Source organism: Oculina patagonica, chromosome 1 (assembly GCF_052425735.1).
Source record: "Oculina patagonica isolate OP01 chromosome 1, crgOcupat, whole genome shotgun sequence".
Taxonomy (NCBI): Eukaryota; Metazoa; Cnidaria; class Anthozoa; order Scleractinia; family Oculinidae; genus Oculina; species Oculina patagonica.
Window position 1 is genome coordinate 47,600,620 of NC_135758.1, and position 16,755 is coordinate 47,617,374.

Genomic DNA, 16,755 nt, shown 5'->3' on the forward strand with positions numbered 1-16,755 from the left:
GATTTGGGCGACTTTAGGCGACTTTGGGCGACAGGCGATTTTGGGCGACTTTGGGCGATTTTGAGTCCCAGAGTAGGCCTAGTGTAGTCGCCATGTCTAAACATGATATGTGAAAAGTTCAGAATAGTTTTGTTGAATTTCAAACTATTTCAAACTAGATCCCTGCCAAGCTTAATTCTAGTTCATTGGCATAGAATGTACACATTAATTCGAGTAGAGAGCCAATGATAATCTTCATTTAAAATCACTTTTAAAGATTTATTCATTTATTTCAGTCATGCGGAGATGGGCTGCGTATTAAATCTCCAATTCTGTTGCAGCGATAAACTGCAATTTCCTCTGATTGTAAGCTGGCTGAGAAAGTGTTTACGAGATGCTATTTCTATTCCCAAAAAATGGGGGCTTGATACCGGCACTGATTGTAAAGCTTGTTAGGGTCTTGTTAACAGATGTATAATCTTATATAGCATTGGTTAGTATTGAGCCATGATTCAAGGAGACCATATAAATGCATTTTCTCCAAGGAGAAGTCCTTTTATGATTCCAAAAAATTCCTCAACTACACGGATAACGGTAAACAGAATTTGCAATTTTAACTATTCAAAGTAAATAATTGTCTAAAAAGATACAAAATACTATGATCAGCGATATCATTTCGCAAGTCAGGCTTAAGGTAGGTAGGCAGAATTTAATTCAAACACTGTAGTTCATTAATTTATTGATGCTTATGCACTTAAGGTAACTTTTGGAAACTTTCATTAGCACGAAAAAGGTACCATCACAAGGTTACTTGCAGTTGTTGTCTTTCATTCAGTAAGCAGGCAACCTCAGTAATAAGATCTAGATATGCAATAAATGCTTTTGATACCAAACTGCTATTGTTTGACTTGTTTCTTTGAGTCATTCTTAGAAAAGGAGGCTGGGATCGAGAAGCGAGGCTTATTTTTTCTTGCTTCCTGTATGTTGAGGCGTTCTGAAGCCACTTCATTGTGCGACTGAGTTTCAACAATGTATGATGATACGATCATTACAACTGAAGAAAATGCATATAACTGTCATATAGGATTTTGAACTGAACATTTCACTGCCCTTTTGATTTCACTCTTTGAAAATTGCTGTTATATGTGAAAAATAATACAGTGTGGAGAAAAGTATGTACAGTCAACTCTCGTTATAGCGGACACGCCCGGGGCGTCGTTTTGTGTCCGTTATAGCGAGAGTCCGTAATAGCGGGAGTCATTTCCAATCATACCTCTTTCGCTTGGGATCTGGATTTTGTCCGTAATAGCAAGTGTCTGCAATAGCGGGGTGTCCGCAAGGCGAGAGTTGACTGTATGTCTTTCTTTTTCAGTTTTTTTCATTTTTCACTTTTCTATGCAACGTTATTGCTACCTAATATTGCCCTGTTCCATTCTATGGCTAGGAGTTCCTTTCCTCGCCACGTCCCCATTTTGGAAAAACGACAGGAACCGAAGGCTGGCCCTGTTAATCCTCTCAAATACCCACGATTTCTTATTTTACGGGCACGGTCCAATTCACTCAACGGAAAGGAAACGAAAATTTTATCAGCTAGTCCATCTAATGTTGATATTAATACTATTAATATGAATCTAGACATGACAACCACTCGAACGTCACAGTTGGGTTCAGGCAGGTGAGTCTATATCGATTGAGCAATTATACATGAAAGTCATAGACTACTGCAAGCAATAATGTTCAATACGTATAAAGTCACTAGCGAGCAACCTTTGTACTGATCTTTGTAGTATCTAGCTATTTCATTATTAGTCTAACTACCGAGCATTACAGCATCAGCATTCGCAATTATTAGCTTATTATAGCACTTTTAGTCAGCATTCTAGCTTCCTTTCTTTGCTTACCAATCAGGCGTCCCTATTGAATGATAAAAGCTCTGGGCGATTGGCGTTCCGATCCGTTATTTATTTACTATGCCATTAACTGGGCCTGCATCAGCCAACATGCTCTGCAAGCCATCCTACTCATACCTAACACATACTCCCACTTCTAGTTCACACTACTAACCTATTCACCTTCCACTTTGGGTTTGGGCGTTATCGTAGGTTTTGAGATTGTATTTGATTTCATATCGTTCGTGTTGTATGTAGTGTAGGATCTTATAAACGCCTGATCCCAAAACGTAGCTCTGGAGTGTGTTACTGTGTTTAGACGTTTGGTAATGATGTTCTGTTTGTCTTGCTAAGGAAATCAGGCCCAAGATATAATACGGCGCACACGAACCGCGCAGTCCCTCGCACGAGGAAATCCACGCGTACTTTGCGAACGCATAGGCGCGAGCTTTCGTTCCCAGAACTCCGGTGGACTCGAAGTTAACTCTTGTCGACTCTTTGTGTGTGCGTAAATGACGTGACGGATGCCGGTCATCAAAACAAGGAAGGATTCTTAGTTCATACCAAACGTAATTTACGAGATCGAATACACAGTTAAACATGACTCATAATGAAAGAAGAATAAATTGGATACAGGAAGGTCTCATAGGTCTTGGAGGTAAGCTAATTTTATCTAATTTTGTCTTGTCACTTGTGATATGAAAGATTTGTTATGCACGTGGAATTCGCTCTTTCACGCGTTCGATATCACTCATACACTCACTCGATCGCTTCCTTAAATATTATGTTCGTGAACTAACACTAATTAGTAAAGGCTGTAGGTATAAGAAAATCAGCTTATTGCACTTGATGGCTGACAAGGCGAGTGTAATGTAGCTCTTCAGGCCAGGATCGGGATTTAGGATTGCGCCTAAAATGCAAACTAAATTATTCAAGTCTTACTAAAATAGGCTCTACTTAAACAAGTTAGAAGTACTGGACATAAAAGAAACAATACTGCAGTTGGAATGACTTACCATGGTAAAACAGTGTTTTGGTAATTTGTGAAACCCTGGGGGTGGGGGTGGGGGGTGGGGGGTGACCTGAACATTGTAATTGGTAGGTGTCAACGCTATAAACAACTTAAACAGTGTAAAAGTATTGCTACTTCGCTTTATTACAATTAAATACACAGCCATATGAAAAAGCCAATTCTTGGAAATCTTAAATATTTATAAAGCAATAAGTGAAGAAATTTTAATATTAATATTGGCAAGCTGTAACCACAATTATTTGTTGTATTTAAGTTGGTGTTCTCTATGGAACAACAAGTGTGGCGGTCGGACATCCCTTTGATACCATCAAGACAAAGATGCAGGCACAGCGAGGTTTTGAAACAGAAGGGATGATCAAATCATTTGTGAAGACAGTCAAAACACAAGGCATCAGAGGGCTCTATAGGTTGGTGAATATTCCCTTCAATTTACGAATATATATATATATTTAATAGCTTGATGATCATTTAAGGTCAGCATATGTAGCAACACCTCTGATGTGTTTACAGAAACATCCCATTGGCAGACATCTCGGTCCGTAGCTTCCTGGTCCCTGATCAGTCATGTACAAACAACATTTTTTGACCTCCCATGAGCAGGCACATCTCTTAGGTGTCCACTTTTTCTGGTCCCTGAGACCTGTCTGCTTACAGGAAGTTTCTGGCACAGTATAATAAAAATAATTATTATATGCATTGTAGTCTGTTCCATTCTGAGAGATCCCAGCAGGCTGGTGGCTCATCACTGCTGCCAGGAACACAAACTCTTCAGATTGCCATGAATTAGGACCAACTAGGAGCTCTGCTCCTCCTCTACACCTTATGTTGCTGCTCTACTTGGCTTAAACATGCTGCAGACATTCAACAAGCCTACCATTGACCCCGATGAACATATAAATAAAGCTGAGAGAATCCCCCACCCAAAATCAGTCTTTGGCTTGATGATTCATATCGTTTGCCAATTGGTCATTCAATCAATACATAATTATTTTTCGGTTTTCACAAATATTTATTTTCGGTTATTTTCGTGAAATCAGATCACATGTCATACTAGACTGGCAATTCATGGAGCACTTTCAAATTTGATGCTTTTTTATGTGTCACGTGGTAATTTTTCCTCAAACTTATCCTCAAATCACAAGCCATATATATGTATAACCCCTTTACCACCGTGACTGCTGGGTACGAAAGACTGGCTACAAGGACACCTGTTTGGAATAGTACACATCAGGCTCTTTGCAATTTTTTTCTTTTGTCTATGGCTACAGCTCTGTACAGCTCTGCATGTACAGTCGTCTGGTTACTTTAAATAACTGATTAAACTTCTGGGTCCTGCACATTTTTCAGAGGATGTGTTCCACCTCTTTGGGGATCTGGAATCTACAGGTCAACTCAGTTTGCTGTATTTGAAGCTTTGTGAGTAAACAGCATTTGATATCTACACTGTACACTGATAATATTATACTATTTTTTTAATTACAGAGAGTATCTGCAGTTTTATTCGCCAAGCAGTAAAATAAGCATGATAAAGGAATGATACATCCCCCCCACCCCCTTTTTAGCAGGTCTGGATCTGCCACTGGTAAAAAGAGATCTGGAATAATCAATTTGGGTTAAAAATATATGTTATGGCACTGCCAGCCAGCTGAGATAGCCTGTAACTAGGTCAATTTGAGGGGAGCAGTTATGGTGGGACCCATATGCCCCGGCCCCCCTGGACCATATGCTGTTTTTCCCCGACCCCCCCGGGCCCTGTTTTTGTTTTGCTTTTTTTTTTTTTTTTTCACTGTATATCTAACTCATGTATTCAAACAAGTGGTCAGACCTTACTTGACTAGTTACTGTTGGTCATAAAGTAATTAGTAAATAATTATTTATTTTAGGTACACATATTTTAATGGATATGGAACAAGACAAATACCTTTTACTGGTGGACTACAATTGTAAGCATTTTGTTTGTTTGTTTTTTTCTGTTTTCTTTGTAAGCTTCAAGGCTGTTGCCTTATATTAATTTGCTGTATTCAGTTTTATTAATAATAAAAATAGATCACTTACACACAAGGTACACCTGTAGGTGACTACTTAACAATTATTAAGTGATTATTCAACAATTATCACTGAGCCTAAGGCGAATAATTGTTTTAGTATAATTTTTAGAGGTGATCATCAAGAACTTAAAAAATAACGATAGCAAACAAGAAAACAGCAAACACAAGTCGGTTCACTTGCATAAGGTGTAAACCAGTTTAATTCATCGATTACAAATTATCAGAATTAATTTAGTTAAAGCAATAAAACGGGACAAAACAAACACTACGAGAAAGATAGATGTCCGGTACCTTTGTATGATTGTTGATGACTTTTTAGCGAATGTGGGAATCCTCTCGAAAATGAGTAGCTCCGGTGAGAAGAAAACTAAATAATGTTTGCTCAATCGATCTGACTGAGTTTCTCATCGATCGCCAAAACCGCCGTGTTTACGATCATTTCTAATGCCTTGAGAACCATCCCTTGAAAATATTTTCGGTCCAAAAGCCTTGGTAGTTAATTTGAAAAATTCCCAGTATTTAAAATATCCAGGACTTGGACTGGTTTCTTTCAAATCAAGAAATTTTCATTCAGCAAAAGTGGCCATGTTTACTTGCCTGGATGCCAAAGGTGGCGTGGCTAAGTAACCAAGCCTTCAAAGCTATAATCACCTCGCACGGGGTGAATATAGCCTCATAAGCCAAGCTTCTCGACCAATCAGAATGCTTCAATTCTTATAATCACCTCTGAAATTATACTAAATTTGGATGATGATCAATAATTCTGGTGTTAATTTGATCAAGTAACATTCTGCTTCACCACTGAAGACAAACATGTCTTTAATGTCTTACTCACAATACTTTAATGTCTACAAAAAAAAGTAAAAATACCTGACATACACCAGATAATGTGTACAATATACATCATGTAAATAACACGTAAAATGCATTGAACTGTAGGAGTTTATTTTGCAATCCTATAGAAGAGTATTAATAGCAGGAGCTGCAGCTTCAACAACTAGAGCCATAATTGAGACTCCATTGGAGCTAGCCAAGGTATTATTAACCATTTCTGGTAGTGTTTATTATTTAAGATTTTAAGACTAGTGTATGGATTCAGAAGGTCGTGGGTTCGAGTCCCATCTGTGAACTTAGAATTTTTTTCTGAGTTCTTTCTCTCCACACATCAATCCATTATTATTATTTATTTTTTACTTTGTCAGGAATGACATAGGTCTACCTAGGAAGGGTAGTGGGAAGCGGTACGTGGTGCATAGTCGTCTATCAATTTAAGACCTTTGACTTTGTTAGGTATGCCATGACCCACATTCTGTTATGATAAGCTTTACTTGTGGGGTGGGGGCGGGGGGGGGGGGTAGGGGTGTATTGTTAAGTACTTCACATGTACATGTCTTGCGGGAATCGATACTGTAACATTTGTTTTGAACTTCATTAGGTACGGAGGCAGACAGGTCAATCATGGCAATTCAAAGGACTCTACAGGGTAGGACTGCACATTTAGTTTGTACAGTTTTATTTAGACCAAGTCAAGTACAGCCTAACTCCAACCAGTTTTACGGAATGAGTTACTGGAAAAAGTACAGTAGACATTTTTTCTTTATGGAAAAAAAAGAATGTCCAATCTGTCGAGATCAGCCCTTGTTGCTGTATGACCTTTACAAATTTCCGTTTTTCATTGCTGCAGGGCTTTGGTGTAACATGGTATCGTACAATGGGTCTTATGTGTACGTACTTTGTTCTTTTGGATTCTGGAAGAAGACATTTGCCTGAACTCTTTAAAAGACCAATATTAGGACCATTCCTTTCATCAGGATTAGCTGCAACGTATCCTTTTCAAGCCGGCTGACATTGTGTGTAGTATGTAGAGTTCTTAAAGTACTGTAATTAGCATGTGATTAAGCGGTGTTGTTATCAAGTCTGTCTTGAAGTTCCCAAAGAGTTTCAGATTCCTGTTGACCATTCAGAATCAGCACGGATACCAGCGAAGATGTCATGTGACCTTGTAACCATCGTACCATCTTTGACAAAAATTACAGGCTCGGTCCAGGCTCAGTGAATTCTCGTATACGAAATTTTAGCCAAAACGGAGCTTTTTTGCCTTACTGTCGGTGGGAGGAGAGGGGAGTTTAGAGGGAAGACGGGCCCTTAACAACTCGAAAAAGGGTGGGTTAAGGGGTGGGGCAGGGTGATGGTGAGCCTTTATACTCTTATAAACGGAGCACGCCCTTCTCACCTGTAGTCAGGTTCCATTCTATAAAGTATACGAACAGTCCACATGGGTTGGTTTTCTTCCATTATTACCCAACCGTATCTACCCTTGACATTTTGACGTTTTGCTTGGTGGGTCGTGTGGCCGTTAGAAAACATGAAGTCACAAGTTCAAGGAAATTATGGCAAGTATGTATCAAATGAAGAGTAAAATGTACAGCCATGCTACTACAGCTTCTCGCTAAAATGAACTGATACAAGATATATTATTTAACACTTTCCTTTCCTGAAATCCAGTCTTGAATTTCCGTGTTTTCGTCGGCCCATGCACGGCAAAAGGAACAAGAGGACACGTTGGCACAAAGTTTCATCCTCAAAGTCTAAAGTTGGAGCCACATTAATTTATTTGAGATATTACTCAACCGCCGGTTGAGTTCGTTTTCGATGCAGGCTAGCGCTAGGTTTCACTCAAGAAGTAAAAAATGTTAGCAATTGCTGCAGGAACTTAACCTTATAAAGTGTTGACACACAAAGAGGCATTTTGCAGAGACATGTATTCACCTTTACTGTGCGTAGTTACCTATCAGAGTTTTATTCTATTTGAAGGGACCTTCCTGTTGTGGCCCGTATGAGGATAGTGATCAAGGAGAGGGGCGGTTTCTTTGGTCTTTACCGTGGAATTGTCCCAGGATCAATCAGGAGCTTTATGTCAAATGGGACATCTATGATTGCCATGAGCTGGGCTCAACGGAAAGTGTCCCAATGGGGCATCAGAGGATAACATAAGCTTGTTACAATGTGCAACAATAATTTAGACAAAAATGGAAAGAACAATTCGAATTTTTACCTTCTTTAAGGGTACAAGTTTTACCAACAACTAAATTTATGGAACCAAGCGATGTCATTAAAAATACCTAATTAAACTACAATTCACTAAAAAAAATCGCTTGAAGTTTCAGTCGAGATCAACAAACTCCGTCTGAAAGTCGAAGTAATTGCTAACTGCTGGAAAATTAAGTTGTTGCTAACTATTGCAACCAGTAACCTCAAGGTATAATATCTATTTATTGCATAAGTTTGGCTTTCACCCCCGTTTCACTATGACTTGCTTAGCAATATGGTTGACGAGTAAACGGGATTACATTTGCTTTTACTTTTTTTACTTGAGAACGCAATAACTTTGGCTATTAATAAGACAGAAAGGTATTAGTTAATAAATCGGTTTTAGACCCTGAACTTCACTAAAACGCGGTCCTCTATAAAGATTAGGGACTTTAAGATACCTGGACGGCTGACCTCGAGGACGGTGCGAGGACGGTAGAATTTCGCGAGGAGGACTGGGCCGATGTCGACGTTCTTGGCGGGAACTTCCAACGTTAAGAGCCGGCCTGTGTGAACGGAGGACGGCTTCGTTAGTGGATCAATAATTCCTTAGCCCAAAACATGCGAAGAAAAACATTTGGCGCTTCTAGCCCAAAATCCGGGACCAGAAAGCACTATTTTCATTCACAGGATATTGATTCTAAGTGAAATTTTTGTAGAAACACAAGCAAGACAGTTCATAATTTCACGCACGTGGCTTCGCCATTAGCGTTTATGCAAAGCACAGCAAATATATTCCCAACCGCAAATAAAACTTGACTTCTTAACTTTTTATCAGTACCAAACCAAGAATACCATAAAGGACCACCTAACAAAGTAACAGAATTAAAAAATAATGAGATTTTTAAACGAAATCATACAAAAAGCACACCCGTTCACTGACTTGCTTGACTTAAACCCTTAAGTTCCTGTGGAACATCGGTCGTCCACCAGAGATCTCCATCTTCTCCTGTCCTTCGCCACTTTTTCCAGTTGGTTCCAACTCATCCCAGTCTGTTGTACTTCAGCCTCAGTTGATCTTCTCCATGTTGTTTTAGGCCTTCCTCGGTTCCTTTTACCCTGAGGTGTCCATCGAAGGGCATGCCTGGTGACATTGGCAGATGGCTTTCTCAGCGTATGGCCTAGCCAGCGCCATTTCCTTTTTCTGACTTGCAGGTGGAGAGGTTGTTGTTCTGCTCTCTTCCATAGATCTTCATTTCTGACTTTGTCTTGCCATCGAACTCGGAGGATATGTCGGAGACAACGGTTGACGAAGGTCTGTATCCTGTTGTTGGAGGCTTTGGTGACACGCCAGGTTTCACAGGCATACAGAAGAACACTCTTCACATTGGTATTGAAGATTCGAAGCTTGGTCTTCGCTGAGATTGCACGTGATCTCCATATTGGTCTTAGGATATGAAATGCAGTTGTGGCCTTCCCGATCCTTGCTACGATGTCCTGATCTGTTCTACCCTCACTAGAGACAATGCTGCCAAGATAGGTGAACTTTTCGATGTTTTGGATTTCGTCTCCTCCGATGTCAAATTTGGTATTGTTTCTCTGGTTTACTCTCAAGCTCTTCGTCTTTTGGATGTTAATCTTTAAGCCAATCATTGCAGCTGCTTCTCTCATGCTTTCGAGCTTCTGTGTCATGTTGTTGTGCCGTTGGGACAATAGTGCCACGTCATCTGCAAAATCAATGTCTTCAAGGTGTTTCGACAGTGACCATTGGATTCCTCTTGCTTGATCTTTTGTTGTTTCCTTCATGATCCAGTCCATGACTAACAGAAATAAAAAGGGAGATAGTAGACATCCTTGTCGTACACCAGACAGTACTGTGAACGGTTCTGTTAGTGTGTTTCCATGGATAACTTGGCATGTTGATGGTTCATAGGCCAGTCTGATCATCCGGATGATCTTCTCCGGGATTCCATAGTGCTGGAGCAATTTCCAGAGGGTCGTCCTATCTACACTATCGAATGCCTTTTCGTAGTCGATAAAAACTACATACAGTGACGTGTTCCACTCGAGGGATTGCTCAAGTATCATCCGGAGCGTAGCAATCTGATCTGTGCACGAGCGCTCCTGACGGAAGCCGGCTTGTTCATCGCGGAGTATTGCCTCCACCTCGTCCTTCATCCTCTCTAAGAGCACTCTACTAAAAACTTTCCCAGGAATTGATAATAACGTGATGCCTCTCCAGTTTGCACACTCTTTCAGGTTCCCTTTCTTAGGTATTTTCACCAGATGACCACATTTCCAATCTTCAGGCATTTGCTCTGTATTCCAGATCTTCTCAAACAGCTTGTGTAGGGAATCCACAGATGACTTCATATCCATTTTTAGTGCTTCTGGGGGTATGCCGTCCGGGCCCGGGGCTTTGTCATTTTTCAACTTTTGTAGTGCTTTCCTGATTTCGCTTTTTGAAGGTGGCTCTGTCTTGATGTTCAAGAGTGAATTGGCGGGTGGGATAATAGGTGCGATAGGTGGTAGTGGCCTATTTAGTAGTTCTTCAAAGTACTCCCTCCATCTGTTTAGTTGGTCATTCTCAGATGTCAAAAGCTTTCCATCCTTGCTGTGCACCTGGTGGTGGGAGATGCTTCGCTTCCCGGAGAGTTTCCTGGTGATACTATAAACCTCCTTCATGTCCCCTTTACCTGCAGCATCTTCTGCTGCTTGTGCTAGCCCTTCTATGAAGTCTCGCTTGTCCCTTCTTGCACTTTTCTTAACTGCTTTGTTGACCTCTGTATACTCGACTTGCCTCTGCGCCTTTGCAGCTCTGGTTTTAACGGTGTTTAGCGCTGCTTTCTTTTCCCTTCTTTCTGCAATCTTCGCCAGAGTTCCAACGGAGAGCCATTCTCTTTGTTGGGAATATCGTTTTCCCAAGACAACGTCACAAGCCTTCTTCCAAGCCGCCTTTGATTTCTCCCAGATCTCCTCAGCTGACTCAGCTTCCTCGCTTAGGGTGCTCAGTGCCTGAAATCTATTTGAGAGTTCAAGTCTGAACTTATCTCTGGTAGCTGCATCCTTCAAGAGTGTGGTGTTATATCGATGGCTTTGTTTAGGTGTTAACTTAAAAAACCTCTTGAGTTTTAGTTTCAGGCGAGCGACCACCAGGTGGTGGTCTGATGCAGCATCAGCACCCCTTCTCGCACGCGTGTCTTGCAGTGATCTTCTGAACCTTTTACAGATAGTAATGTGGTCAATTTGGTTATCTGTGTGATGGTCTGGGGAAATCCAAGTGGCTTTATGAATCTGCTTGTGACGGAAAAGGCTACCTCCAATCACGATTTTGTTAAATGAGCAGAAATCCGCAAAAAGTTCACCGTTTTCGTTTATCTGGCCCAGCCCTTCTCTTCCCATTACATGTTCTCTACCGACGTTGTCACTTCCAATCTTTGCATTGAAATCTCCCATGACGATGAGAATGTCCCTCTTGGTTCTTTGCTCGAGGGTCGCCTGTAGTTGTTCATAAAAATCGGTTTTGAGGTCACCATCTGCATCGTTTGTGGGTGCATAACACTGTACAATCTGCACATTCCTTGTTCTACTGCGGAATCTTGCTAGGACGATCCTTGGTTGGTCACTGGTGTCCATTCGATGAGAGATCCTGCTGCTTCAGCAGACAGCATCAGTCCCACTCCTTCCGTATGAGGTGAGTTGTCCTCCTCATGACCGGAATACAGAAGAGTTTCTCCTGTGCTCAGGCGAATTCGACCAGACTGCGTCCATCTTGTTTCGCACAGACCGAGAACTGCGATGTTATATCGTCTCATCTCTGCAGAAACTTGCGCTGTCTTCCCAGTCTCGAACATGGTCCGAATGTTCCATGTTCCAATGTGAACATGTTCCAATGTGTCCACCAGTGAACACCCGTTCACTGGTGGACGGCAAAACTCTACTTCTCACGTCCTCGACAACAGCTGGACGGAGCTGGACGGCAATGTGCGTGGAGCGGGCATGCGCAATATACGCTACACGCCAAAAATTACTTTCGGTCAGCCGTCCTCGAGGTCAGCCGTCCAGGTATCTTAAAGTCCCTATTACCGAAGTGAAAGCTTTTCTTTTAGGTGTTACATTTTCAATATAACAATTAAAATATTATATGTGAAATTCATTTGCATACTCAACACACTAAAAACGACACAAAAGCAACTGTCTGTCTTTCGGCCGGCGAACAGAATTTACAATTAAAATATTAAATAATATTAAATATCTTACGAACAATTTTTCTGTTTTACCGTAGTCAAGTGAATTTTGCTGGTGAAAAGTCTGCAAACAGGCGTCCTGATTGACCAGCATGTTTAGTAGAAAGTAATTAAGTAAGATGTAATTATAATGCCAACTATTTAAGGCAGTATAAATAATTTATGCCTCACGTTCTCCTTATTTTAATGTACTTGTAGTTTCAAGCTAGTTATTTATGTAATATTATAGGCTAATGCTTTTTAGCTATAGACACTAATTTAATAGTATTCTTTTTAGAGCAAGTGTGTAAATAAACGTTTTATATAAATCATCTTGCAAGGGAGGGATCTTTGGAAGGAATTGTGAGGAATTACGTCATGAGCAACTCGCGCGCGAAAAATGTAATCTTTGTCAGTAATAAACTAGTCAAAAATCTTCCTTTGGGGCAACAGTATAACACTGTTTTATTATATACTAAAACAATCTCAGTGTCGGTGATTAGTGGTAGATATTTACCTCGCCGCTCGGTAAATATCCACCACTAGCCACCTCCACTTCGGTGAATAGGTGTTAACTCTGATCACGCGGGACCGGTAGCAAATAGATTCATTGCAAAACCAGACCGGGCCAAGTCTGTGTTTACGGGATCATTTGTTAGCGACTGTTCACACGGAACAGGTCCGCTGCTCGGCTGGATTTACGTGATCCATTCAGCTTTTTTTTACGCATTCACAGAATACGCTTAGCCGGTCCAGTTTACAGCCTGAACGATTCCAAAACTGGAACTGCGCATGTTGTTTTGCAGGTCCAATAACCAGGCCCAGGTCCCGTGTGAACGAACACTCTATCTCGTCTGATGTTTGGACCGGATCCATTTGGAATCGGTCTCATAGCCGTAAAGTGGAAAAGGAACTAATTAAAACTTAGGCGCGAGGGGGGGGGGGGGGGGGGGAGCTGTTTCCCTAGAATGTGTCTTTAAAAATATCCATGACGCGACTTTTGCTTAGCTTAAATTATCCGCGGAAAATATAATTTCAAACATGTGTTCATGTCAATGGAAGTACTCTGGGTGTCAGAGTGTCAGAAGGTCTTTTCTGGCACCCAGAGGGTCTACTTAAGTATTTCACGTCTTAAGATATAAATGACGGAGAAAAATAAACAGAAAGTTAATTCTTGGAAAACAGACGTCTTTTTGTTACTTCATTCTTACACTCGGAATCATTTCATCTCCGCAAAAGACGGTGCAACCATTTTGCTTGCGACCTTTAGTACAAATAAAGGCAGGCTGTTCGCGTTATGCAAAAATCGGCTACAACTTTCATCATTTTCAGTATATGATGTCTGACGCTTCGATTGTTTAGCTGGTTAAAACATGTTTTAAAATTCTACGACATTTTTCGTGTCCGACGCGACATAATAAGCATGCTGTAGGTTTGATTTACGTGAAACGACCTGTCCTTAGTTTGACGCATGCGAAAAAGTTGCACTGTGACGTCCAACTCACAAAAAAAAATAAGATGATATTGATAAGTGGGATCCTTGTCAAGTCGCGCGAAAACTCGTAGCCTGGTAACGAGGCCCTACGCTCCTATAGATCAGTCAGTCACATATCACTGGTTGGAACAAACAACACGGACTTTTCTTGCGGGAAATATAATATATTGATTAGTCAACAATATAGCTTTTTTTAACTGTAAAACCTTTCAATTCTTAAAAGTTGACACACGAAGGGAAGTGGCAGCGACAAGTAGGCAAACATTCATAACATCACACACACAAAAAGGAACAGTGACATGTTACAAGCAGATTTGAGTAAAATCCATCATTTTTGTCATATCGTAAAATTCTGGTATTAAGCCCCCCCCCCCCCCCCCGGTTATAGGCCTGGAAACAAAAAAATACACCCGATTATAAGCCCCCCGGATATAAGGCACTCTCTGCCGAATGACAGTACTGAACAGGGCTAAATATTGCTTACACTCTAGTGGCTCGTTTCGAAACGTTTTTTTTTATTCCGCTTATAAGCCCTCCCGAATATAAGCCCCTCCGCTTATAAGCCCACAGAACCCCTTACGAAGTTGTATAAGCCCAGGGCCAGGAGCCCATTACTACCAGATTTTTACGGTATTTCTTTCAGCTTTTTAAAACGGAATTGTATAATTTGTTTAATTCTTTATTCCGTTAACATTTTGGCTTGATTTTATATAAATTTCCGTTGTTTTTTACTTCTAACTAAATAGTGAAATCCAAGATGGCGGCTCAAATGACGTCATATGAAGACACCGCCAACAAAATGTAGAGTAAGCTATAGCACTTCTTATATAATCAGTGCAAAATAGTTTTGCTGCGCATTTATAGATCGAAAACCTTATGAGGGTTCCATCAACCGCCCCACCCCCTCCCAAGTTGAACCATGATAGGGGTATGAATTTGCATGTACGCCCGAGCGTTGCCTCGAAAGGGGAGTGAACGAGAAAGACTAGGAACGAAAACAAGTCCCAGACTTCCTCGTTAACTTTGTTTCGTTCTCAGTCTTTCTCTTTTTTTCTCCCCTTACATCGGTCCCTAGTCTTCTCTCAAAAGCGGAGTAGACTGCGGAGGAGTCTAGTCCGAGCGTTAATTTCCTCTGATAGTCCGGCGGCATAGCTGAAAAATTGTGTCATTTTTGTTACTACTCTCATATTTTGCAGAACAATAAAGATATATATGGTGATTAACTTCTGCTATAGAACCACTCTCAGTTTTCACCGTATTGCCTGTAAATGGCTTTCAAGTTTTTCCTCGCTGAGACCCCCCGCGAAGACATACGCCATCTTTTAGTAACTCATGAATGATTTGATCATTTGCGCAAAAAAGGAAAACTTTCGTATGAACGTAAACATTTACTTCTAAAAAAATAAATTTTGTTGCATTAATGAGCCATTCATACAAACAAATGCAAAAAATAGTGTATAATTATGCGTTCAAAAAATTGAATACAAACTTGTTATTTGCTGTTTATTGTCCTCCCTTGCCAGTGTTTTGGCAATGTTATTTTCGCAGTGGCAATTTAGCACAGGCAAAAGGGAAAATTGTTAACCTGATTTTCAGCGACCAGCTGACGTTACTGGGCCATAATTTAAGCTTTTTTAGGTCAGCTAAGTCTTCCAATAAAAAAAGTATGAAGGAATCATCAGGCCAAAAAGCTGAAACAAATGCGTATTTTTCCAAGAACATACAAGCGAGAAGAGTGAATGCCCAGCAAACTCGAATCGGAGCAACTGTGCTGCTGGATATTTCACCCTTGAAAAGGATTTGAAGAGTTTTTATGAGACTAAAGAACTTCACATCGACTAAGCGAAGCCAGATTTAGGAGAGAGATTTGCTGAGACGCGTTTGAGGCACAATGCCTCATGGGATAGACAATACCATATCGCGGGAACTTAATTTCGCGAAAATGGAACAGGCATATTTCGATTCTCGGAACTTATTAATCTTACTTTGGCCAGAAAATACGCGAAAAACATAAAAATACAATAAAAATCTTTAAAAATATATTTTTTGCATGCGGTTCTTTAATTTTGCGATTGTTTGAAAATCGCAAAAATTAAGTCCTGCGCAAATAAGTAACAATAATTAAAGTAGTAAAGTACTACCATATTTTAAACGCTGGAGTAGAAAAGAAAGCAAAGTGAAGGAAATGCATCGCAGCAACCAGATGACATTGAAAAGCGCGCAAGATGTGGCACGGCTAGTACGACTGTAGGACTAAAAAATCTGTTTCTTTTAGGGGGCGGGGGGGGGGGGGGCAGCCACTTAGGGGAACCGAATATTTCGTGCAAGCACCATAGAGCTAGTATCCCCTAAGTGTAAAAAGTGTAAAAGCTCTCTACTGCCTTTTTGGATTGCACTCATTCCGAGGCGATGATAAGTCACGCTAAAACTGCTATTGGCAAAGCCGTAGAGTACGTAAGTCCGGGACAAACTGTGGTTATTGCTTGAATTGCGATCAGCCGCTCTTTGCTTTAGCAAAAATAGTCGAGTGGGCTCAGAAGGATTGCACACGGGAAGATAAGCTGGAAGTCACGCTTGGTGGTCTCCACATCGAGCAGGCGGCACTAAAGGCTTTCGGGACCTGGCTCGCTGGCAGTGGATGGGTTGAAGTTCTGTTGCAAGCTAAGATCACTACAGCAGGAAGAGAGTGGAATCGCTTATCAACTGTGCACGTATTACGCGCACTAGGTACGCTCAACAGGAAACTGCAGCAAGTGTGTTTATTCTTCAGAAACAGGAATACATGAGCTCATCAAAGAGGACGGCGGGGCGATAGGCCTGACAGAGAATCCAAGTGTGTTGCTAAGGTGGATGGTATCTTGGTCTGAACTAGCGAGGTTGGTTAAGGAGTTTGAAAATAGTGATGAACACAAGCACGCGTACGTGCATGCTGCCCCATCACGGGCACTTTCAATGCAAGTTAAACAAAGTTCAAGGATCATGTCAGACCCCTTGTGTCAACAATATAATAGACGAGCTGGGCAATCCATTTGAGGAGACCTGTCAATTTAATCTA

General features: G+C 40.9%; 1 protein-coding gene and 1 long non-coding RNA gene across 2 annotated transcripts; both read left to right on the forward strand.

The window, feature by feature from the left end:
* Positions 1-2,364: 2,364 nt before the first annotated feature.
* On the forward strand, positions 2,365-12,118 carry LOC144635046 (mitochondrial substrate carrier family protein S-like). Its single transcript, XM_078494117.1, has 9 exons — positions 2,365-2,526; positions 3,155-3,308; positions 4,249-4,317; positions 4,785-4,844; positions 5,912-5,984; positions 6,385-6,432; positions 6,634-6,773; positions 7,281-7,346; positions 7,764-12,118. Exons 1-9 carry the CDS (start codon positions 2,469-2,471, stop codon positions 7,936-7,938), a joined length of 843 nt encoding a protein of 280 aa, XP_078350243.1. The 5' UTR covers positions 2,365-2,468; the 3' UTR covers positions 7,939-12,118.
* An 89-nt stretch (positions 12,119-12,207) lies between these two features.
* Positions 12,208-13,387, forward strand: LOC144635297 (uncharacterized). Its single transcript, XR_013567345.1, has 2 exons — positions 12,208-12,707; positions 13,161-13,387. It is a non-coding gene; the product is annotated as an uncharacterized LOC144635297 (long non-coding RNA).
* Positions 13,388-16,755: the final 3,368 nt, after the last annotated feature.